Source organism: Taudactylus pleione, unplaced genomic scaffold, assembly GCF_031769625.1.
Source record: "Taudactylus pleione unplaced genomic scaffold, aTauple2 ptg000016l, whole genome shotgun sequence".
Lineage (NCBI taxonomy): Eukaryota > Metazoa > Chordata > Amphibia > Anura > Myobatrachidae > Taudactylus > Taudactylus pleione.
This window is the reverse complement of record NW_028284418.1, coordinates 36,669,559-36,694,962: the sequence shown is the minus strand read 5'-3', so window position 1 is coordinate 36,694,962 and position 25,404 is coordinate 36,669,559. Positions and strand designations below refer to the sequence as shown.

Here is a 25,404-nt window from a genome sequence, read left to right as displayed (position 1 = left end):
ACAGCTGCCGCTGGCGGCTGTGTATTTGTTTCTGTGTAGGGCAGACCGCTACTCACTTCGGTCTGCCCTACACTTGTGGGACACTAGTGGCTGGTGCGGGCCCCGGTGCAATGCATCGGCTGCACCGCCGCTAGTTCTCAGTGCAGCTCAACTGCCGAGTGGTGGGAGATTTTTGCCGGACAAACCAATGATTTGTTTTTAAATTCATTTATTAATTTTACAGCAAGGGTCTGCACCAATGAATTTCTTTTTTTTATTCAGCCAGGAGCTGCACCCACTGAATTGTTTTTTTTTACTTTTTAAATTAAATTATTATTCAGCCAGGGCTGCACCAATTAATTATTTTTAAATTAATTTATTATCAATTTTACAGCCGGGGGCTGCACCAGCTATCAACTATCAATTCTTCAATCCTCAAGGGTATCCCAACCATCATCTTTGCACAGTCCTCAACTCTATTAATAATTATATCAATCAGTTTTGAGCCAGCAGGCTGGATGCAACCTTTTGGCCCTTTAACTAGATGAAAAAAATCAATATTGTGAGCTGTGAGGTGGTCAAAATTGACTGGAAATGAGTGGAAATAAATGTTATTGAGGTTATTAATACTGTAGGAACAAAAAAGGCCCATTTTATGTGATATTAGCTGTGTTTTTTTTTTTTTTTTTGTAAGAAAAAATCTAGAACCAAAACCCGAAAACAAAACACGGAGGTGAGGTTTTTTCAAAACCAATCCAGATCCAAAACCAGGGGATATACAAAACCAAAACACGGGGGTCGGCACACATCCCTAAATTAAACTAATGAAGCCATCAAATCTATTATTACCTATTACTACTTGTAATACACCTGGCTTTTTTGAATAAGCGACCTTGCTTTAAAATTATTTTTAACTATCAACCCATTATTCTCCCACTTTTAAATTGACAAACATTTAACACTAGTATAGACCAGTGGTTCTTAAACTGTGCGCCGTAGCACCCTGGGGTGCCTCGGGACACTTGCAGGGGTGCCTCAGGTTGGTGGTCCAGCACCAAATCAAATTATTTATGTTCAATGTAATGTAAATATGTGGACAAACAAAAGTGCAAACCTGTCCACCACCACATAACTGAACCTAAGTATGACAGGTCAGCACATTATTTCTCAATAACAAACTTTTCGCTTAGGGGTGCTGTGAAAACCATGCTGTTACTCTAGGGCGCCTTGGTTCCAAAAAGTTTTGGAACTACTGGTATAGACTATTTCCAGAAATGTTTTGAACTTTTTTGACAATGCACTTTGAGATAATCATGATCAAAAATTTCAGTTTGAATTTGGAAAATGTTTTGTGTTGTATTTCATAGGACAGGGCATACAAAACACAGTAAAATGACACCACTCCCACCTCTCTAGCTTAATTAGGAGAGCAGCTATGGCGATTTGAAAATATGCTGGTTGTGTGTTTTTGACAGATGCTTGAAAACTTTACATATTATATATATGCCATATTTTGGAAAAGGCATGATATATTTAAATAATATTTTGTATTTTTCTTAGACTACATACAGTGCATCCAGAAAGTGTTCCGGAAAGGGTTCTTGGTCACCTCCCTGATTAGGGGCCCTTCTCCCACAATCGTTCAGTTTAGATGGCCGGCCAACTCTAGGAAGAGTCCTGGTGGTTCCGAATTTCTTCCATTTAGGGATGATGGAGGCCACTGTGCTCATTGTGACCTTCAAAGCAACAGATATTTTTCTGTACCCTTCCATAGATTTGTGCCTCGAGACAATCCTGTCTCGGAGGTCTACAGACAATTCCTTGGACTTCATGCTTGGTTTGTGCTCTGACATGCACTGTCAAGTGTGGGACCTTTTTATATAGACAGGTGTATGCCTTTCAAAATCATGTCCAAACAACTGAATTTACTACAAGTAGACTCCAATTAAGCTGTTGGAACATCTCAAAGATGATCAGTGGAAACAGGATGCACCTGAGCTAAATTTTTAAACTTCATGGCAAAGGCTGTGAATACTTATGTACATGTGATTTGTTAGGTTTTTTTTTTATTAAATTTGCAAAAATCTCAAACTTTTTACATGTCTTTATGGGGTATTGTGTGTAGAATTTTGAGGACAAAAATGAATTTATTGCAATTTGGAATAAGACTGTAACATAACAAAATGTGGAAAAAGTGAAGCTCTGTGAATAATTTCCAGATGCACTGTACAGTATATACTTAATTGGCTCCCCTCAAAAATTTACCATAGTGTGTATGTTTGCGAGCATGTGGTAGGGAATATAGATTGTAAGCTCCACTGGGGCAGGGACAGATGTGAATGGTAAGATATTCTCTGTAAAGCGCTAAGGAATATGTGTGAGCTATATAAATAACTGGTAATAAATAACTATACTCTCCATATACCAAATTTGAACAAAATCTGAGCTGGTGAGGTAAAATCAGTGTGTTTATTTGACCCATGGATAGATGCACAATGAAAAATGCAATGTGGTAGCAAAAACATATTTTAGTCAAAAGGTCAAGTTTTTGGACAACTTGACCCCTGTTTATATTTAGTATCTAAAATAAATTTAAATGTGTAAGATATTTGCAAAAACATACTTTAGAAAATAGTCCATAGTTTGTTTAGAGGTCCAGTAGTAAAACTAATGTCTGTATTCATTTTAAACACCATGGAATGGGTGTACCTTCTGGTCTTGTGACCCCACGTTCCATTGGGAAGCCGGCGGTCGCAATGCCGACCACCAGCTTCCCGACTGCTTATTCCCGGCAAGGTACAAATGACAGGCCTCGAAATCTCGACGACTGTCATAAGACCTACGCCGGGGAGCCCGACGTCCGGTTTACCGATCGAAGGTAAGCCCAGCTTCGGGAGCGGACAGCCGCAGGGGAGGAGGGTTAGGTTAGGGGCTCCGGGGGGGGGAATGTATCGTTAGGCACCCCCCTCGGGAGGTTAGGGTTAGGCTAGGGGAAGGATTGGTTAGGTTTAGGCACCCCCCCCCAGGAGACTTAGGGTTAGGCTGCGGAGAAGGGGGGGTTAGGGTTAGGCACTTGAGGGGGAGGTTAGGGTTAGGCACCGCTAAAGGAGGCTAAGGGTTGGGGAGAGGGGGGAATTAGGTTAGTTATACTTACCCTAAGGACGATCGGGATTTCCTGCTCTGTAGGGCTGCCACAGTCGGGAGTAGAACTGAATCCTTTCCATTGCTTTCCATGGGTTTATTATGGCAGCTGTGAAGTAGAAATATTTCTATGTGATATTTTATGAAATGGCATTGGTAATTTCTTACGTGTGTGGTGCCAGCTGCTTTAGTTTATTTAGTAATAGTTTATGTCACGCACACACAATACACGCAGCACTTTACACAGAATATTTTAGTCATTGACACTTGTCCCTTCCCTAGTGGAGCATACAGTCAGTATTCCATATGACATGGACACACAAACACGCATACACACAAGATTAAATTTTTGTTAAAAGCCAGTTAACATATCACTATGTTTTTGGATTGTGGGAACAAGCTGGTGCATCCGAGGGAAACCTGTACATATACAGTGCCTTGCAAAAGTATTCACCCCCTTGGGTTTTTACCATTTTTGTTACATTACAACCTGTAATTTATTTATTTTTTAATCTGGATTTTATGTGATGAATCTGCACAAAATAGTCTAATTTGATGAAGTGAAATGAGAAAAATATATATAAAAAATCTTTATAAATAAAATTCTGAAAATTGGCATATACATATGTAATCACCCCCTTTGCTATTAAGCCCTTCAAAAGTTGTGGTGCAACCAATTACCTTCAGAAGTCACATAATTAGTGAAATGAAGTCCACCTGTGTGAAATCTAAGTGTCACATGATCTGTCAGTATAACAGCACCTTTTCTGAAAGGCCCCAGAGGATGCAACACCACTAAGCAAGAGGCATCACACCATGAAGACCAAGGAGCTCTCCAAACAAGTCAGGGACAAAGTTGTTGAGAAGTACAATTCTGTGTTGGGTTATAAAAAAAAAATATCCAAATCTTTGATAATCCCCCGGAGCACCATCAAATCCATCATCATCAAATGGAAAGAACATGGTACCACAACAAACCTGACAAGAGAGGGCCGTCCACCAAAACTCACAGACCGGGCAAGGAGGGCATTAATTAGAGAGGCAGCACAGAGACCAAAGGTAACCCTGAAGGAGCTGCAGAGTTCCACAGCAGAGACTGGTGTATATGTGCATGTGACCACAATAAGCCGTTAAATTATATAATTAAATGATGCACACCTTCAAACAGTCCATTTTAATTCCAGGTTGTGAGGCAACAAAACTTGAAAAATGCAAAGGGGGGTGAATACTTTTGCAAGGCACTGTAAATTCTGCACAGAATTTTTTGGCCAGGAAATTAGCTCATGACCTCAGGACTGTAGGACAGCAATGTTAACAATTGTGCCAACCATGCTGCTGCTTCTGCCCTGTAGATACACTTTACTATGCTTGACTTAATGATTTTGCAGTTAATACCATATCTCAGGACTGTTTTTAATAATAAAGTATTTTTTTTATATAATGTTTAGATTTCCGTGTGGCAGTTTTATTCCTTCCCATTTAGTGGTCTAGGGTAGCTTCAGGTTTAATTCCTCTTATAAATAGTTTCAATAGTTAAGTAACTTGGCTGCAAGCATCTATCAAAATATGTTCTCTTGGACTCGGTACATGAAATGAAAGGCATGGCTTCCAAATAGTGTGGTAGGTACACTGCGCAAAGGTTTTTAAACAACACACTGTCCTTTATGTATTCTTTTTATGGACAGTGTCTGCAAAACAGTACAGTGGAATTCACATACCTGGCATGAATCAGACCTTAGATCCATTGCAGAGATTCAGTAGTCATGCTGGTGGTAAATGTGTAACAAGCCAGACCTTTGATGACGCTCCTGGTAGTTATGTCCACTAGACAGAGATCATGTGTCTGGTAGGCTGAGATTGCAGTATAGATTTAGCTGATAAAGTGCATTCTTCAGTACTAGTTAATGAACCACTACTTGTGTATCATGTTTAGCAAACCTTCAGGGCTCATTCACACACATGCGCTGTGAAAATTGGTAAAAGCTTGTGTGCTTTCATATTGTATATTTTACAGGTTTCTCATGTATTGGTGGCAAATGTTTATGCATATTAAATATTTGTCCTAATGTAAGTACTTTTCATGTGTTTCCTAATGTATGAGGAGTGTAACAAAATCAGATAAACAAGGGTTACTGTGGCTCGTGTGTTACTAGCAAACGGTTAGCCCTGTTTGTATAAAATAATCACCCCCGACTCAGAGATTGGAGGTTCATGCGCCCTCTATTATACACTCAGTCATGCATTTTATCTCTGTCCATACAATCTACCAAGCGTGTTCTCAATATATAATGAATGTTACATAGAAGCTAATATTTTTCATAACCTAATGTTTAATAACCAAAATTCAAAACCTATATTCACAAGCAGTCCGAGCACAGTTGCTACATAGTAAAAATATGACGACCTTCAAGCTGTGTGTGAATGTACCTGAACTGTATAATACTTATTTATAATTACTGTCACTAAATTAGCTGTCTTCTCAGTCTGGGGGTTATTCAGTTGTTTTTGGGCACCCATGCCTTTTTCGCTCATGTCGTGCCCAAATACATTGGGTTTAGACACATAAAATGGCCAAATCCATCTTAAAGTCCTGGTTAGCGTGCCCAAACAGCAATTTGGGCACCCAAAACCAGGACTTTTCGCTGATTTCTGCTTGCCACCTTGAATTGCCCCAATCGTCTTGTATGAGTTGCCACAAAAATGTAATAAGAGTAGTCATTTAGTCATTATTTATAACCTTTGTTACAGATGTTCCTTTTTAATGCTCATTTATGGCTGTCTGTTTAACAATGGATACTTATGTTAATTTTAACATTACATTGTAACGTGAATATAAGAAAGTGAATTTCAGTGTTTTGAAAGTGAAATAACCTCAGCAAAAGTAAAATGAAAACTTCATTACGTGGTCCTCCTCCAAGTAAGCAGAATAGTGGGATTTCCACCATTACAGTTCCTGTGGAATTTGTAATCCTATAATTTTACTCTGTACAGTGCGTTCATGTAATACCAACTTTTTATAATATTGAAGGCGTCTTTAGACACAGATCCCAGGAGTATTCATATTCCTGGTACATGACCCTTCCATTTTGTTAGTTGTGCTATGGAAATATAGGGGTGATAGTAATTCGCATGCCGGTCCTAATGCAGCTAAAATCTGAAGGTGAATGGAATGCTAATGCCACTATGTATGTCTCAAATCACAAGCATCGGACCACCCCACTTTTTCCTTGCACGATAGCAGCTGTCGTTCTCATTGGGACCAATGCCTACCCCATGTTTAGTGCAAGAGGTGTGACTGGATAGGCGTCCACTTGGCATATGCTTGACTCAAACTATGGTGGAACACTCCCACAAGACATTTTTCTTACATGCGTCCGCCCAGCTGACACCCAAAGGTTCCCATTTTGTGTTCAGAGAGGATGCCTGAGATACGCCTGACTCAGGATGGTCAGCTGTACATAAGTTCATTGATAAATATCGTTCTATGCGGCTGCAAAAGAAGTTTAGTTAGTGTGACTCAGGCCCATAATATATCTTTTCTTTACTTTTTGTTTTAAATAGAGTCCATGGAAATACAATGATAAAACATTGTTAAAGAAGTTAGCACTGCAATTGGAGAATTTGTATTTAAATAGCTGAATTGAAAATGTAGGCTATATTTAGTGCTTGTTGTTCTCACCATTGTATTCTCTAGATAGCTTTTGCCTTTAAAATGTTACATGATTGAAATTGTAAGTAGCGGTGAAGTCCTGTGTGCTAATTTGTCAGGTCTTATTCTCAGGTATAAATGTTCAGGTGAACACCAGGCACTAGCTTATTGGAAAGGTCACGTACAAAGAAATAAAATTGCTTAGTGAAGCTTTGTACATATGTATTTGCATTGATGGACTCTGGAATGAGTGTATTTGAATGTTTAATGGATATGACGTTTAGAGATGTGTCTCCTCTCTTGGAGTGCCATGCTACAGATGTTTATAAAGTCTTATTTGGTACCTACATGTGCCCCTCCCAACATCTACGAACCATGTTAAATTCATTGGTCAGTTCCTGGACTTCTGCAAGCCTTGTTCAAATCAGAAATCTAATTGTACTGTGACATAGTCACGGAAAGTGCTTCCATTTGAAATAGTAAGTCCTAGTTCAGGTCATGGTTTCGCTGCATCTGGTATCCCCAGGCTAGACGTTATTGTATAGTAACAGCTATTCTGGGGGGATTCCGTTTTTATCATTGCAGCCGCAGCTCCTGTCTAAAGTCACTGGAGCTTTTCAATTGTCTTTGAACGCGCCAAAAATGCAGGAGGTTAGCCGCGTAAAGCTGCCTTTCCCACCTAAAATGACAGTTAAAGTGCCCAAAAGCCCTACTTGTCACGGATTTCTGCTTGCACCTCAGGAGGTTGCAAGAAGAAATCTATAATAAGTGAAAACCATTGAATAGCTCAGTCACTTTTATAAGGGAGCTGCAGGTGATGCAAACATTTTTTGCTGTTGCGGCAGTCTCCGGGACCGATTCATTTTTTTTTATTGCGCTGTAATATATGGGAACCCAATGTTGCAATTAATTTGTTTTGGGCGCACATTATCGTGAGTCCATTAATAATCAGTAGGGGGCGAGCTGTAATGCTGGCGGCTACTCGTGCCCTAATGGGGCACTACCAGCCGCTGGTGAAAATAATTGACTCACCCCCTCCGTGTGCTGACAACTCCCTGCCGGGCGGGAGTCAAGGTGGAGGGGGCCTTCTGCTGGGAACTCTGCCAGCTGAGGTGAATGGGGGAGCCGGGATCCTCTTTCTGGTGTGGGCGGTTCTGTGCAGTACTCGAAGTCCAGCCTGCCCATCAAAAAGGCCCCGGAGAGAACACTATCTCGAGGGATATGACACTTGTGTTGGTTGTAAACTCATATGAACAATTTCCACTTTACCTCCTGCTGTAATGCCTGTTGTGTCATCTTTTATAATTCCCTAAATTGTTTAGAGTTAAAGTTTGCTGAGAGTTTATTTATAATGGATTATGTTGTATTGCTGCTCAGACTAACTCTTTGTTTTGTGTTGCCTATTGGAACAGGAGCCAGTGGTTCTGACTGATACAAACTTGGTGCATCCAGCTCTAAAGTGGGACTTGGATTATCTGAAGGAAAACATTGGAAATGGGGACTTCTCTGTGTACAGTGCCAACAGCCACAAGTTTCTCTATTATGATGAGAAGAAAATAGTTAACTTTAAGACCTTCAAGCCAAAGTCCATTAGACAAGAGATGAAGTTTCCAGAGTTTGTAGAAAAGCTTCGAAACATAGAGCAGAGAGAGGGTGAAGAGAGGTAAGCGAGCTTCCTATAACCTGTTGTACACCATTAGGTACTTGTTAATTATATAGGTTTCACTTAACCATATCCTCCCTGGAATTATGCTATTTTGAGAGCAGGGTGCTTGCACTGATGCCCATAGAAAGAAGGGTGTTCTAATGTAACCCGACTACAGTAAGAGTATGTTTGCATAACTATGAACAGATACACATTGGCACCCAGACGCGTATATGGGTCTATATAATCTAACGGATTATGATTGGCATTTGAAAAGTAATCTCTGAAGGTGATAGCTGATTTCTATATTACTTGTGCTTAATATAAAACTTTTTTTTTTTTTTTTTATGTGCTTGTTTTAGAAAGCTATCTTTTTGCTTGTACACGAGCTGGAATTATATCTACTGTACTATAAAAGGTTTTGTTGACACCAAGTAACGAATGCCTATTGTGCAAGTAAAACAAATGGTTAAAAACATGGGTATAAGTGCATGTGTGTAATAAAAGGGGTGCTGATCTGCACACAGTTGTTGCGACTTAGCATGTACATGCAACTGACATATATTACTTTTTAAAAATAATGCATGTTATATCTGTGTACTTAGACGTAAATACATTCAAAGTTGGGAGAAGCCCCATGGTGTGTCGGAGGCTGATATACAACATTTTCCTGCCCGCTATTTCTGAGTGGCAGGTCTCCTCAACATACCTGCCGTTTTGCCAGTTTCAGAAGAGGGAGGCTTAATAAGGATATTTACTTAAGGTGCCCACACATATACCGATGTGCTCACGATACGATTTTATGGCCAATTTCCTCATGAACTTTCACGGGAGCTCCCTTGCCGTCGTGATCACGATTTTGGAAAAAAGACACCCAATCTGTCTTACGATCTCACGATCTATCGGATCGTACGCATCGTGAGATTGGCCATAACAAATCGTGAGTTGGAAAAAAATAAAATAAAACAGGCTCTTGACTATTGGTGGGAAATTTAAATAGCCATAACAATGGAAGGGGCTATCTAGGGAGTATAAAGAGCAGGAATCCTTTAAACTCTGTGTACATTCTGCTCTGCTACTAGATGAGGCTAGGTGTATTCCTGCTGTATCCTTTACATTGCTACTGTGCTTTTTGTATTTGGCTTGCCTTATACAAAGTTTATTCTACCTGCAAGTGTGTGCTACCTACCTGCATTCTATCCTGTTCCTGAATTCTGTACTGATGCGTCCCCCTCAGTATAGAGTGTTGGTCGCTGAAGCTGGGGTCCGGGAGATTAGGCCCAGCGAAGAAGGACAAGAGCATGCTGGACCAAGGAGTGCCTATTACAAAGGGATACCTGCTCTCACATGTCCCTGCTGATGGAGATCAAGGAGAACAACCCGGACGACTATCGAAACTACCTGCGCATGGATGACGTCAGCTTCCAAGAATTGCTTTATCTGGTGACCCCCCACATCAAGAGACAGGACACAAGATGGCGGAGGGCAATCCCTGCTGAAGACAGACTGGTGGCTACCCTAAGGTACCTGGCTACAGGAAGGTCACTGGAAGACCTGAAATTTGGGACACTCATCTCACCTCAGTCCTTGGGCGTCATCATTCCGGAGACCTGTAAAGCCATCGTAAAAGTGCTACAGTACCAGTATTGCAAGGTAAGTAAAAAGCAACACCACACATTGTTTTCTTGTGTAAAGAAAAATATATATATATTTTTTTTCTAAAACAAAGAAAAAAATATCCTTCATTTAGTACAATGTGCACTGACCTGCAGGTAACTGAAAGTGTGCACTAAACTGTGTGCAAAATACTTTGTTTCTACTTCAGGGTCCATAGGGTATCCACAGGATACCTTGGGTATAGGTGTGACGTCAGTCGCAGGGCACCAAAGAGTTAAGCTTTCAGCCTCCCAGGATGCACTAGGTCCCCCTCCTATACCCCGCCCCCGGGCCAAGGCACCTCAGTTTAGTTTGGTGCCCGGCCGGAGTCGGGTGCACCTGTTGGAGTGGGGGCTAGAAGAGCCCCTGAAGCTTTTTCTTCATGCAGCTGTGGCTGCACATCTGGATGAACAGCATGGACTGTCAGTCCTGACGTCCATGCTGTCTTCCCTACACCCCGCCGGTACCAGAACGCCGGTACTGATCCGGGGATGCTGGTGGGCGTCTGGGGTCACTGCTAGCGGTGACCCCAGATGCTCCGGACCATGGCCGGATTAAAGGGGGACAGAGGTAAGCAGCGGGGTCCCGCGGTGGGTCCCCGCTGATCACATGGTCCTAAGTCCCCAGGCAGGGGGCTCCCTGGGGACTGGCTGCAGCGTGGAGCCAGGCGACCAACCTGCGCTTCCACTATCCCCTGGGACAGCGGACCGCAGCAGAGCGGTAGCGCTGCGGCGTCCCAGGGGTTAAATGCATGCCAGGGGAGCGCGCCTTCCCTGTCTCACAGCCGGCGCCTCCCCCGCTGCACACAGCCCTCTCTGCATGCTGCCGACTGGTCCTGTGGCAGCGCTCCTCCCCCAGGCCAGCCTCCTCTCTGCTCCTCGGCGGCCATCTTCTCCAGAACGCATGGTGAACGCTGCTGGAAGCGCTGGACGGAAGCATCGTGGTCTGGGTCCCCCCGCATACCTCTCCTCCGCTGTGGCTCAGGTCTGTGTATGCAGCGCTGTGTCCTACCAGGCCCTGTGTCTGTGTAGTTGAGTGATCAGCGCTGTTAGTGCAGGAATTGTTATTTCTCTGCATTGTATGTGACTGTGCTAGCGCTGCCTGTAACTTTTCTTCTCTAAACTGTCAGCTTTATTACTGTCCCTGTTCTTCTGCTAAAGCCCTTGCGGTGCGGTGCTGCAGGGTGGTCTCTCGCCTATTTAATACTTAATTGGTGAGAGAGGTCACATACGTGGTGCCATCATGTCTGAAAGTGATTTTCCCCTCCGGCTACAGTGTACCACGTGCAAAGTACCGTTAGCGGAGGGGGAGGGTAGCGCGGAGGGCCTTTGCCGGCAGTGTTTGTCCATGGCGCGGCCTATTACGGTTACAGCACCGGTACAGGAGCCGCCCTGGGCTTGTTTCGCTCAGGCGTTAACAGCTTTAGTGGGCCAGTTAGCTCCGCAGCCCGCGTTTACTCCGATGGGTTTGTCCCAGCAGTCTGTGGTGTCGTCACCCATGCAGGGGTTCCCACGACAATTGGTGGTACCCCACAGTCTCCCTATTTCCCCGCTCCCGGGTTCTCAGGAGCCAGCGTGGGTTAACTCCCTGACGAGTTCTGTACAGCACTTGTCGGATGTGTTGCAAGGGGAGTCTGTGATGCGGCCTCATAAAAGGCCGGTGGCGTCTCTGTCCGCTCCTTATGAGGATGACGAAGGGACGTCTGATGATGGGGAGATTCTGGATCCTTACGATCAGGAACCTCTCCATACTAAGGACGCTGATGCTAAGTCCAAAGTATATATTCCTGGACTTATTCGGGCGGTCCGCACAGCCTTGGTGATTGAGGACGAAGTTCCCCCAGCGGGTAAATCTAAGTATGCCTTTTTCAAAGATGTGAAGGGCGATGCCACAGTCTTTCCTCTTTCGGGTCAGTTGGTGGACCATTTAGAGGAGGCGTGGAAACAACCTGGCAAAAGATACCAGCCACAGAGACGCCTGGCGGTGGCTTATCCGTTCGCGGATAATTATTTTGCTAAGTGGGAATCCCCTCCACAGGTGGATTCTCACGTGACCCGTCTTGTCCGTAGTGCCACATTGCCGATGCCATCCATGTCCTCCCTTAAGGATGCTACGGACCGCAAGGTAGAAATCTGCCTGAAGTCCGCTTATTCCCTTGCAGGGGGGGGCAGCACGGCCGGCTATGGCCATTTGCTGGGTTGCCAGAGCGATGGAACGCTGGGCGGATTCATTAGAGGCTTCTTTTGAATCCGACTGTCCGGCCGAACAGGCGGAGTTGATTGGCAATCTTCGTGATTCGGCCACCTACATCAACGAGGCGGCTCTAGACATTAGTACTCTGGTGTCTAGAATTTCTTCAGCAGCGGTGGCTGCTCGTCGCACCTTGTGGCTGCGATCCTGGAAGGCGGACGCAGATTCCAAGAAAGGTCTGGAAGCGTTGCCGTTTACCGGAGAAGTTCTCTTCGGTCCGGATCTGGATAAGATTGTGGCCACGCTGGCGGCAGCCAAATCTGCTTGTCTCCCGTCGGCCGCTGCTCCTTCTGGTTCGGGACCATCGTCCTTTCGGTCATCTAGGGCCCAGGGCAGGCCCAAACCACAGTCGTTTCCTCGACAGGCTGGCCCTAAGAAATCGGTCAAGCCCCGGAAGCAGGCATGGAGTACCAGACGTCCGGCCCCCAAGCCAGATGACAAGCCTGCGGCCTGACGGTCCGGGCCTCCCTTTGGGGGATCCCAGGGTGGGAGGCCGCCTGCTACAGTTCGCCCAGTGTTGGTCGACCACTACGACAGACACTTGGGTTCTGGAGGTGGTTTCCCACGGATACGCCCTCTCCTTCCGGCACAGACCCCCGGCTCGCTTCTTCACCACGGGTCTCCCATCAGACCGGAACAAGGCTACGGAGCTGCGGAAGGTATTGCACACTATGCTCCAGGCTGGAGTTATAGTGGCTGTTCCATTCTCCCAGAGGGGCCAGGGTTTCTATTCAAATCTATTTTTGGTACAGAAACCCAATGGGTCATATCGTCCGATTCTCAACCTCAAAGCACTCAACAAGTCTTTGCGGGTCCCGAAGTTTCGGATGGAGACCCTACGGTCCATCATTCTGGCGCTGGAACCTGGGGACTACTTGGTGTCATTGGACATACAGGACGCTTACCTGCATGTCCCTATTCTTTTGCGCCATCAACAGTTCCTCAGGTTTGCAATCCGCAGCGACCACTTCCAGTTTCGGGCGTTACCTTTTGGCCTGGCAACAGCACCACGTGTTTTCACCAAGGTGATGGCGGTCATGGCGGCTTCTCTGCGGCTGCAGGGAGTCCGCATGTTGCCGTATTTGGACGACCTGTTATTGGTGGCGCCACTTGGACCTGACCATTGCACTGCTGCAACGGCACGGCTGGCTAATCAACTGGCAGAAGTCCACTCTAATCCCGTCTCGGAGGATTCTGCATCTTGGAGCCTTATTGGACTCGGGACAGCAAAGGATCTTCGTGACGGAGGACAAGATCTCTGCTTTACAGTCAAGGGTGCGCAGTTGCCTGCACAGCCGCCGGGTGTCCTTACACTCGGTGATGAGGTTACTGGGCTCCATGGTGTCGGTGTTCGACATGGTGGAATACGCCCAGTTTCACTCCAGACCTCTGCAGCACCTGATCCTGTCCAAGTGGAACGGGCGGACTCAGTCTCTGAAGTCCCAGACGATTGTGCTCACCCAGGGGGTTCGCCTGTCCCTTGCGTGGTGGTTACAGACGACCCACCTCAACAAGGGACGTCCGTTCTGGGTTCCAAATTGGGTCCTGTTGACAACGGACGCCAGTCTTCGGGGCTGGGGAGCAGTTTCGGGTCCACACTTGTTCCAGGGCAGGTGGACGCCGACAGAAGCGGAGCTTCCAATAAATATCTTGGAACTCCGTGCGGTCTTCAATGCTCTCCAGCAGGCACAGCGGTTTCTCCAGGGTCGCCCGGTGCAGGTCCAGTCGGACAACGCTACCACCGTGGCCTACATAAACAGGCAAGGAGGAACTCGCAGTCGGGCGGCTCTCGTAGAGGTCTCTCGGATCCTGGTTTGGGCGGAGCGCAATCTTCCGGCCATATCAGCGGTCTTCATCCCGGGAGTGCTAAATTGGGAGGCGGACTTTCTAAGTCGCCAGGACGTTCATCCGGGGGAATGGTCCCTGCACCCGGACGTTTTTCAACTACTGGTGGACAGGTGGGGTCTTCCAGAAATCGACCTCATGGCGCCCCGGCACAACAACAAGTTGCCGGTGTACGGGTCTCGCACAAGAGACGAAGGGGCGTCTCTGGTGGATGCTCTGTCCGTCCGGTGGACGTTCCGGTTCGCATACCTGTTCCCTCCGGTCTCCCTTCTTCCACGGGTAATCCGGAAATTCAAACAGGAAGGAGGGACGCTCCTGTTGATAGCTCCCGCGTGGCCCAGACGGCACTGGTTCTCAGACCTTCAGGGTCTGTCCGTGGACAGTCCTCTGCGGTTGCCGCTACGACCGGACCTTCTGTCTCAGGGTCCTTGCCTTCACCCGGACCTGACTCGGCTGTCTTTGACGGCGTGGCTGTTGAGACGGCCATGCTGAGGTCCCGGGGGTTTTCCAGCTCTGTGGTGCGTACCATGTTACGAGCTCGGAAACCGTCTTCCGCAAGGATATACCATCGCGTGTGGCATACGTTCTTCCAGTGGTGTCGACCGAGAGGTTATGCACCGCGGGAGTTTCGTCTGTCTCGGATTCTCGCCTTCCTGCAAGCGGGACTAGATCATGGGCTTCGCCTTGCTTCTTTGAAGGTACAGGTTTCGGCCCTATCTGTCTGGTTTCACCGTAGGATTGCTACAATCCCGGATGTGCGCACCTTTATGCAGGGTGTTCTCCGCATTCAGCCGCCCTTTGTTCCACCTGTGGCGCCTTGGGATTTGGCTGTGGTCCTGAGGGCTCTCCAAGGACCGCCGTTTGAACCACTGGGCTCAGTGGATCTTAAATGGCTAACAGCTAAGACTGTTTTCCTTCTGGCCATTGCTTCGGCCAGACGTGTTTCTGAGTTAGGGGCTCTTTCTTGTAGACCCCCTTTCTTGGTTTTTTATGGGAACAGGGCAGTGCTCCGCACTCGGCCCGAGTTTCTTCCCAAAGTTGTTTCCCAGTTTCATGTTAACGAGGAAATAGTTGTTCCGGCCTTTAACTCACCGGGTCTTTCCGTGGGTGAGGCCTCTTTGGATGTTGTGCGGGCCTTAAGGACTTATGTTGACCGCACTTCTTCGTTTAGGAAGTCGGACGCTTTGTTTGTCCTCTATGGCTTCCGTAAAAAGGGTTGGCCTGCTTCAAAGCAAACTTTGGCAGCCTGGATCCGTATGGCTATTTCTGAAGCTTATCTTCATGAAGGCCTACCGGTCCCTCCTTCTCTGAAGGCTCATTCCACTAGGTCTGTGGGTCCTTCGTGGGCAGCTCGACGTGGTGCCTCGGCAGTTCAGATCTGCAAGGCTGCTACGTGGTCTTCTGTCCATACCTTCGTGAGGTATTACAGGTTTGACACCTTCGCCTCTCAGGATGCTTCCTTCGGGCAGCGGATTCTCCTTTCTGCACAGGAGCGTCCCCACCCTTAAAGGATACTGCTTTGGGACATCCCCAAGGTATCCTGTGGATACCCTATGGACCCTGAAGTAGAAAATATGAGATATGGTAAGAACTTACCCTTGTTATCTCTATTTCTACGAAGTCCATAGGGTTCCACAGGACTCCCGCCCTGTCGCACCTGTGCTGCAGATGGGCTTTGCTCTGGTCACCAGTTTTCCGTCTCCCTCTGGTGAGAATGTGATTCTTGTATGTGTCCAGATCTTTGTTCTCTCTCTTCCTTCTCCTCCTCCGGCCTATGGCTTGGTAACTAACTGAGGTGCCTTGGCCCGGGGGCGGGGTATAGGAGGGGGACCTAGTGCATCCTGGGAGGCTGAAAGCTTAACTCTTTGGTGCCCTGCGACTGACGTCACACCTATACCCAAGGTATCCTGTGGAACCCTATGGACTTCGTAGAAATAGAGATAACAAGGGTAAGTTCTTACCATATCTCATATTTTATAACAACTTTACAAAAGAACATTATCACCAAATTTTATGAATCCCAATAGGTAGCCGGCTGTATTTGATAGGGTGGGTCAGAGGCCAGTTTGAACAGGCCAAAACACATATGGCACAAGTACACATTGTGGCCCCGGCTTCCAGCAATGTGTACTTGTGCCATGTGCGTAGTGACCTTGTACAAATGGCGTCATCGCACCCTATCCCATGCAGCAAGCACCTATTAGAATTCATAAAATTTGGTGATATTAAAAGCAAGAAAAAATTTACATCTCTGTATATTGGGGCGACTCATCTGCTGCATCCAGCAGAATATTATACAAGGTGGTGCTGGTGCTTGGGGTGCTTGGTGGGGGAGTAATATCTAACTGGGCACGGGGGGGCGGACATACCTATTTGGGGCAGGGGAAAATAGCATTGGATCTGCAATGTATGTAGAATTTGAGATATTTTTGCTCATACAGCGACTCGAGGTCGTAGTTTAACCTTAAAAAAAATTTCTTTGGATATCTGTATCCAGATTTCTCAATGTGCTGCTCACATGAGCTGTGAAATAATCTATTGCATCTGGGGGTTTCTGCAGCAGCCGTTCTGCGTTTTGTAAAAAATGGTCCTCACGTTCAGTAAAATTCTCCTTTCTGCCTTGTTTTTTTTTTTTCTTTTTTTGGGGTTGTTGAGAAGATGAGGGTCCAGGTGGAAGTGGAGTTTCCACTTGTGTGCTATTCTCCGGATCACTATCACCACCGAGCAGACTGAGGTCCGGTGTGGATGCTAAATCAGCGTCTTGGGTGGGAGTCTATATAGGGAAAAAAGATATAAAAAATATTATAGTCATGTTTTAACATCTTTTTTACAATTTTTACAGTTTCCTAACACCGTGGAGGAGTGGACCAGCATCGCGGAAGATTTTGAACAACGTTGGAATTTCCCTAACTGCGGAGGAGCCATCGATGGGAAACACATCCGCATCAACCCACCTGCCAACACCGGATCGTATTACTACAACTACAAAGGATTCTTCAGCATCGTTCTCATGGCAGTGGTGAATGCCAACTACGAATTTCTGTTTGTGGATGTCGGCAAGAATGGCCGTGCTTCGGATGGTGGGTCCTTCAAAAAGACGGCTTTCTACCAGAGACTCTCCAACAAAACCCTCAACCTGCCCTCACTGGACTAGACAAAGCACGGCCTAAATTACGTTTTCGTTGCAGACGAGGATTTTGCATTACATGAACATGTGATGAAGCCATTTGCACACAGGGGCCTGACCAGAGAGAAAAGGATATACAACTACCGTCTATCCCGGGCACGGCGCATTGTGGAAAATGCGTTTGGAATAATGAGCAACCGCTTCCGCATTTTCCACACCACCATCAATCTACATGTGGAGAAGATAGACTGGGTCGTGATGGCGTGCTGTGTGCTGCACAACTTTCTGCGAAGAAAATCTACTCAACGAGGACCAGTCCCAGCTAGACCAGAAGATGTAGGACTCCTGGAGGACATTGAACATTTGACATCTGTGTCTGCACCACCAACTACAACAACATCCACCGCACGTGCCAAAGAAGTGAGGGAGGAGTACATGACCTATTTCAATGGACCAGGTGCTGTACCATGGCAGGAGGACTGTCTGTGAACTACAGACTAAATTGGACATTTGGGATTTAACAACAAAAACATTAATGATTTTGGTTTAAACTGTGTCACTACTTACCAAGACTTCTACAACCTCATCTCCCTCACGCTCTGACATCAACATGATTAATTCCCTTTGAGGCTCTTGTTCACTGATGAATGACATCATTTGATAGTACCACAGCGCAGGAGTATATATTTCATCTGTAGCCGCTCCTGATTTTTTGGAGTCATCCACCTTCTTTTTTTCTTTGATATACACTGTCCTGAGATTTTGAATCTTTTGCCGTACAGTTTTCAGGTCTGCATTAGATGTGTATTTTTTCGAATACACCAACAGTTCCTCGAGTGCGGCCAACTTCTGCGACTTATTGTGGTACTTCCGAGAACTGATCTTCCACAGACACTCTTTCGAGTGCAGGATTTCAGTGAATCCTGTAACGAATTCACGTTCAGAATCCATGGACATTATCTATGAATAAGAAAAAAAAGGACATTTAAATATTTGTGTATATAGTTTTGTTAAATGTAATGTTGTTATAGTTCACATTTTTAATGTTTTCATATTCTTTTTTACAGGTTTTTAAAGGTTTGTTATGGTATTCTAATCATGTTTTCTTTTACAGGAATGTTATGTGTTTATTGCTTGGTAATATAATGTTTTTCTTTGTTTGACAGTATGGGCTTTCCACCTTTGGGCCTGTCGTTGTGGTAGAACTACAGATCCCAGGATGCCCTAAAAACAGTTTCAAAGGTGGGTGGCAGGTCATCCTGGGATCTGTAGTTCCACAACAGCTGGAGACCGAAAGGTAGAAGACCCCCAGCTTTAAATAATGTGTATTTTTAAATGTAATGTATGGTGATTTTTTTTTTGTAAAATACGTGTTTATTTACTTATTTTTTTGATGTATTACACACATTGGTGGGCAGTGGGGGAGCTTAATGCATGACCCAGCCACCGCCCGCCTCAATACGGCGGGCGGTGGCTGGGTCATGCTTTTATTACCTGGGGGCACACATTGGTGGGCAGTGGGGAGCACATATTGGTGGTCAGTGTGGTTGTATTTAAACTGTACCAATACTCAACAAAACTTGTCCAAAACAAGAATCCAGTGTGCAGGCTCCTCAATGTGCGACTGTCTTGCTCCATACACGATGCTGCACAAGATGGCGATGGGGCGTGTCCAGGCTTCTGTCAGTCAAATTCCGCATTGTGTGATGAATTGTACGATTCATCGTGAAGAAAAAAACCCTCACGATCGGCTTCCATCGTGTTCATGGTTGGCTAATCTGCCCTACAGCACGGCAGATCAGAAGATGCGATATACGACGAGCGGGGACGCGCATCGGCATCGTGCTCGTGAGTATAAACTCACGATTTGTACTTTTTTTACCCGATTCGTCGTCACGATTCATCGAAATCGGCCAAATCGTGTAAAATGTCGCTATATGTGCGGGCACCTTTAGGGCTTTCATACTCATTAAATATTTGTTTTATTTTCACCTATTTCTGAATTAGTTGTATTCATAATATTTGCTCATGGCTGACTTGTGCTACAACATTTCTCAGTATTACAATCCGTCTTAAGTTCTATGTAGCTGTCTTTATGGGGACCAGATGGATTTTCCTGCAGCCTTATCTGGCTTCAGATAAGGTTGGGCTCTCCCTGTTAACTGTGCAGCTTGGGAGAACTTGGGTAACTGCTCTAGTGTTGGTTGTGTATTATAAATGAATGTTAATTATGCTATGTATATTTTGTAAATATGTTTGAGCTATTAATTGTTTGAAATTGTGTGAGTTTCTTTAATTTTCTTTTATTATAACAGTCATTAAGAAGGCAATAGAATATTAATTGTCAATGACTTTCCTGCCCTATTGAAACCCTAGGGATGATGTCACTGGGGCAGAGAACCACAAAAGTGTGTTCGGCGCAGAGTGCTTTAGATCCGCCCTGGGGGAATAGAGACCGCTCTTCGCTGTGTTTAGGAAGCTATAAAGTGTCTAGAATGATATTTAATTACTCTTGCTATGTGGCCGGTTACTTGTGCCTCATTAAAATTATTAATCTGGGTCAATGATTAAAGATTTGTAGTGCTGGGAGGTTTAAAAATGTAGTATGCACAATGTATTATTTTTTTATTAATAATGGTTAATATATGTGGAATGCATTTTTCAGAGTTTTTGGGCTTTTCATTTGCATTTTTGTATCTGCTGTCAGCTTTTTTATGTTTAAGAACAGTTGGGCAAAGGCACTTTGCGAGCAGTAATTTTTGACTACCACAATATATGGTGATTTGCACAGCCGTACATTGTGGTGGTATGGGATGCTGACGGTCAGAATACAGACAGCGGCATCCCGACAATCAGATTCCTGACACCATCAGGTAAGGACCCTAATGCTAATCCCTAACCCTCCCTCCCCCGCCCCCCCAGTGCCTAAACCTAATCACCCCCCCCCCCCCCCCTCCCACCCAGTGCCTAATCCTTCCCCAACGTTAGTGCTTAACCCCTTTCCTAGTGCCTAAACCTAACCCTCCCCCTAACCCAGATACTTACCATCAGGATGCTGGAGCCGGGATCCCGATGCAGGTATTTTGACCATCGGCATGGCAGGATGCTGACTACCTCTCGGTGACACATCGCTGAGAATTGATTCTCCCCGTTGTGTTTCAAACATAGGCATTTTAACCCACTCACTGTGGAGGGCGAGTGGAGCTCATCCTCTGAAAAGTTTTTATCTCTGCCACACTGTTCCTAAGAACAGGTGGGGGCTCCTAGCAGCTCCCGGGCTGGATCCTGAAGTGCCACCAGTGTGCTGACATACGTTTTGGAAAAATAGATTTAATGAATGAACAGAATGAACATTGACTGGGGAATGAACTTTATCTCCCTAGCCGAAGCACCTAGAAAGATGGGGATACCCTCGTTTGAATGAGGGGACTTAGATTATTGCTTGGTGGTCAGTGTGAACACCAGGCAAAACCACCTGCACTGCAGAAAAATCATGGAGTCCAGGAATGGGGGAAGAAGATTTCCCACAATCTGGCCATCATAAAATCGGGGGCAACCATTTTAGAAAGAGGGTAGTTCCTTGTTTCAAATAATGGGTCCCCTTAGTACTTATTGTCTGGAGATCACCTATGATCACTGGACAGTGTTTCTGTGCACTATATTGGGAGGGCACTATGTGCCCTCTAATCCCCCCCATAATGACACCAGACACTTTGTGGGCATCCCTATCTGAAAGAGGGGAGTCTTCTCTTTCCAAATATGTGACCCACTAGTTACTTTTGCATGGTAATCATTTTGTGATCCACAAACAATATTACCCTGTGTTATGTAAAATAGACGTTTTTCTTATATGCATGGTATCGCACTACTTACCCTATCGTACCCATAAATATACTTGTGAATGTGGGGTTGCTCAGATATGAAAGAGGGGCGTCCCCTCTTTCAAATTTTGTGCTCCACTTAGCATCTGTTACCTGGTGATCACTAGACCGTATTACATAGTGCTACGGAAAAAAGTTTTCCATAGATGGGGGAAGGGCACAGTGTGTCCCATCTCCCCCATACTGGCCCACACACATGTGGGGCACTCTGTCTTGAAAGAAGACCGTCTCCTTCATGAAATGATGTGCCTGCTTAGTAGTTGTCTGATGATCACCAGATAATGAACAGTACACTACAAAAAAAAGATCCTTTCCACACATGGGGGGGATCTAAATACCGAATCTTCCCCATCTTGTGTCAAAAAGTAATCCCTCTTTTAATTTGTTAGGTTGTCTAGTCGTTGGGCTGCCATATTCTTCCTACGCATATTAAATCAAGACAGCGAAAATGAAAAAAAGTGCAGATTTTTTTCAAAACCCACACATAGGGGGCGATTTACCAGGAGGGAGCTCCCAGAGCTATCCAATTCAGTACACAGTTAGGACGACTAAATGAGGGTGCTAGGAAAAATCTGACTAAAGTGCCAGCCGCGAGGCAGGTGGTATTTTATAAGACAAAATAAAAATCATGTTTGCTTTTTGGTTACGTAATTTTGCCCTTTTGGCTTAAAAAAATAAATAAATAAATTTTTTGGAATGTAGTGAGTGTGAAACATCGGAAAATGGCCTCACACAAGGGTGAGAAAACCCTCAGCAGCCAATTGGTTAATAGACAACCTACTCATAAGTACAGTTGTGGGAGTATATTTGTGAGCTGTTTTGTTTTTTATTTTTCATTTACTTTTCCTATTACTACTTGGGGTCAATACAGTCAGGAGCGAGGGGGGGACAAGTTGCCGTTGTAACGGCGTAGAAATGTCGGCACAGGCAGCTGAACTCTTCCCCTCTTGCGGCCCAATCCCACCCTGGTAATTTTGTAAACTGCCCTATGGGGCTGCAAACAAAATTCCACGAGTATGGTGGTACTGTAAGTACAGATCATATAGCCGCACTTACTCAAGGGCACGATATAGTAGCGTCTAATTGAGTTGATCCCATTGAACCTGCTTTAAAAACCTGAAACTCCGTATTTTACTTTTGATAACTTTAGTGAATGCATTGAAAGCGCTATCACTGTGCAAATGTACGGTAAGCCCCTATTATGAGGGTAATTATTTCCATCAATCAGATGGTTGTGAGTTTACTTTTAAAAGTCCAAACTTTGGTTGTCCTGTGGTTTACCAGAAATATGTTTATGGAGCTGAATAATGGACAAAACACATTTCTCTGGATATCAAAGACCATTATTTATGCTGTGAGGCTGCAAAGGGTTATAAAACTTCCAACTCCATCAATCTAATGTCAGGCTGATTGGGTATAATTTGAGTACATTAAACAACCCTGTCACTCTTCCCAGGAGTAGTTGTCCAACAAGAATCATTCAGGGTAAGGTGTACCATATTCTGTAAGGTCACAAACAGAAGCTAATACTAAAGACAATGTTTATAAAACAAGTGTTGATGATTTTTGCATACTACACCCCCAATTCCAGTAGAGAAGAATGTGATGCTATTTGTTTTATGAACTGAAACTCAACTAATACTTATGCTGGGTACACACTAAATAATGTGTTCACCCAGTGATGCGACACACAACTCCCCCACTGATGGGCCGACATATCCGGGCGGTCCATACGCACTGGGCCATCCGGTGCCCAACCGCCCAGTTTGCCAGCCCCCGCCGCATAGCGCTACCTGGGATCGTCAGCCGCATCGCCTGATTTAACTGCATGATCAGGCGATGCGGCTGATGACCCCACCCCTGCACGATTTTAACGATTTGTCGTTCCGATGTTTCGGAATCGGACAATTCATTAACAATATTATGTAGTGTGTACCCAGCTTTACTTGGCAAGACTAGCAATACAAAACCAATATTTTACAGTTGTATTTTAATTACATTCATGGTGAGGTAAATGGGTATCTTCCAGTATGCTTTAAACTACCTACACACATAGGGCTGAGTGCTCGCAACCGACTCGATGTTGCCCCACTGGGCATGCGCACGACGGAGCCGGCTCTGTTGTGTGCATGCGAGAGACCCGGCTAGCAACGGACGCTCCGTCGCTAGGGGTCTCGCAGCAGACGGGGCGAGCTGTCGATGGTGAGTGACAGCCCGCCCCATTTGGGAGGCGGGCAGGGGGCGTGCCTGCCCCAACGGAGGTGTTCCCGTGGAACGCTTGCTGTTTGGGGGCGGCCCCACTGACATCATTGCTGACAGTGGGTAGCTTCCTGCTCGATTAGAGCAGGAAGCTCCCTGGGGCTTACGAGTGCCCAGACCCAACCTTAGGGTCTGGTCGTAAGCCCCGATGGTCTTGACCATCGCGACAATCACCCATGTCGGTCGCTAGAGCTGTGGGGGTGTTAACCCACAGCTTAGCGATCGACAAGGAGGCGGTCGTTAAGGATGCAAGCGGCCGCCTTGATTCAGTGCGACCGCTTGCAACTAACGACCGGCTCTGAATGAGGTCCATAGTTTCCAATCTTTTACATACCACTCACAACTTTGTTAGATCGTATCCATTTCTACACACACTCATTGCTTTTTAATAATCCTAAGATTTTCAAGATAACCTTGTCGGAGCATGCGCTATGCAGTGATAAGTTGTACAATTGCAGATTTCATTGAGATAGAAATGTTTCCACGCATCCTTTCTGAGTGATCAGATTGTATTTGATTGCATGTTTTCCACCGATTTAAAGATTTCTGCACAGTTTATCAAAATAAAATTTATATGACCAAATTTTTCTCAGTTATCTTTAATGCGTTTCAGTAATCACAATTGAACCTTCAACTATTTCCAGTGTAAGGTAACTAATTGTTACATTTTATTTTGTCTAGCCTAGGTAGCAGCATAAATAAGAGTTACATTTGTTCTATCATGTAGGTTATATCTACAGCAAACTCTGAATGATACCGTTGGCCGGAAAATTGTGGTGGATTTTTTGGGTTTTAACTGGAATTGGATTAATAAGCAACAGGCAAAGTATGGCTGGGGCCAGCTGACTTCCAACTTACTGTTGATCGGCATGGAAGGTAAAGAACCAGACCTGTCCTTGCATATGCAGTGGATGCAAATGAACCTGTGCTCTGTTATATTGTGTACAGTGTTTGTGATGTTCCTGTATAATATGGGCTGCAATCTTGAGGTTGCTCATATTTCAGTTGTTCGCAATTCAAACATTGCTTTAATCTATGAAACGGTTAATAGAACTGAATGAAAGGGGAAGCAATTGTCCCATATGCACATGTCCCACATAACATGAATGTCTGAGTGCCTTTATACCGCTAGTGTGAACATTTATTGGAGATTCTTAACGCTGTTAAGGTTCTAAACAGTGTTTTATGATCTATTATATATTTTCAGTAAATATTTATTTAAGCCTGTTAACTGAGAACATTTTACATATGCCTGTAATGGTAACGCGATAGTGCTGATCTCCTGTGTATGTGGTAAAACTCATGTTGCTGTTTGTGTACAGGGAACGTGACGCCGGCACATTATGACGAGCAGCAAAATTTCTTTGCCCAGATTAAGGGATACAAACGTTGTATCCTCTTTCCACCAGCACAGTTTGAATGCCTGTATCCTTATCCTGTTCATCATCCCTGTGACAGACAGAGCCAGGTGAGAACCATATGCTAACATTCCTCTTTGGTTGCAGATCTCTGCAATCCTTATGCCTGTATCATTTATGGTATAATAAACATGAGACATTCTTTTCATAACTGGCAGTTTAATAGTGCATTGTATGTACTTTGGGGTTATTGCACTAAATATATCAAATGAGGTGTATAACCTTTTTTTTTTTTTTTTTTAATGGAAAGAAAGCGTTTTTGAGTTTTGAAATACATGACAAACGCAACATTGAGCATAAACTGCTAGTATACTATAATAATTGTAAGATAAAGAATACAACGCTGCAAAAATGAATGACAGAGCTAGCACTTTACTATAGCCCCAACAGGGTAACGGAGACAGCTAGCATAAATGGCCAAAGGGGTTGTGGCTTTTTCAGATAGCAATAGGTTAACTTTTTGGACACACAAATGTGGTGGCTGTGATAGCCTGATGACGTGCACAATGTGCCGAATAACAGGTGTACAGTGGAGAGAACGTCATAATTGTATG

General features: G+C 45.0%; 1 protein-coding gene across 2 annotated transcripts in view; it reads left to right on the top strand.

The window, feature by feature from the left end:
- Positions 1–25,404, top strand: part of HIF1AN (hypoxia inducible factor 1 subunit alpha inhibitor) — a 52,719-nt gene that overhangs the window by 13,562 nt on the left and 13,753 nt on the right. For both annotated transcript variants that reach the window (XM_088475641.1, XM_088475640.1), the window contains exons 2-4: positions 8,182–8,432; positions 24,160–24,308; positions 24,755–24,900. In XM_088475641.1, coding sequence (XP_088331767.1) covers positions 8,182–8,432; positions 24,160–24,308; positions 24,755–24,900 — 546 coding nt within the window. The remainder of the gene's footprint in view (positions 1–8,181; positions 8,433–24,159; positions 24,309–24,754; positions 24,901–25,404) is intronic.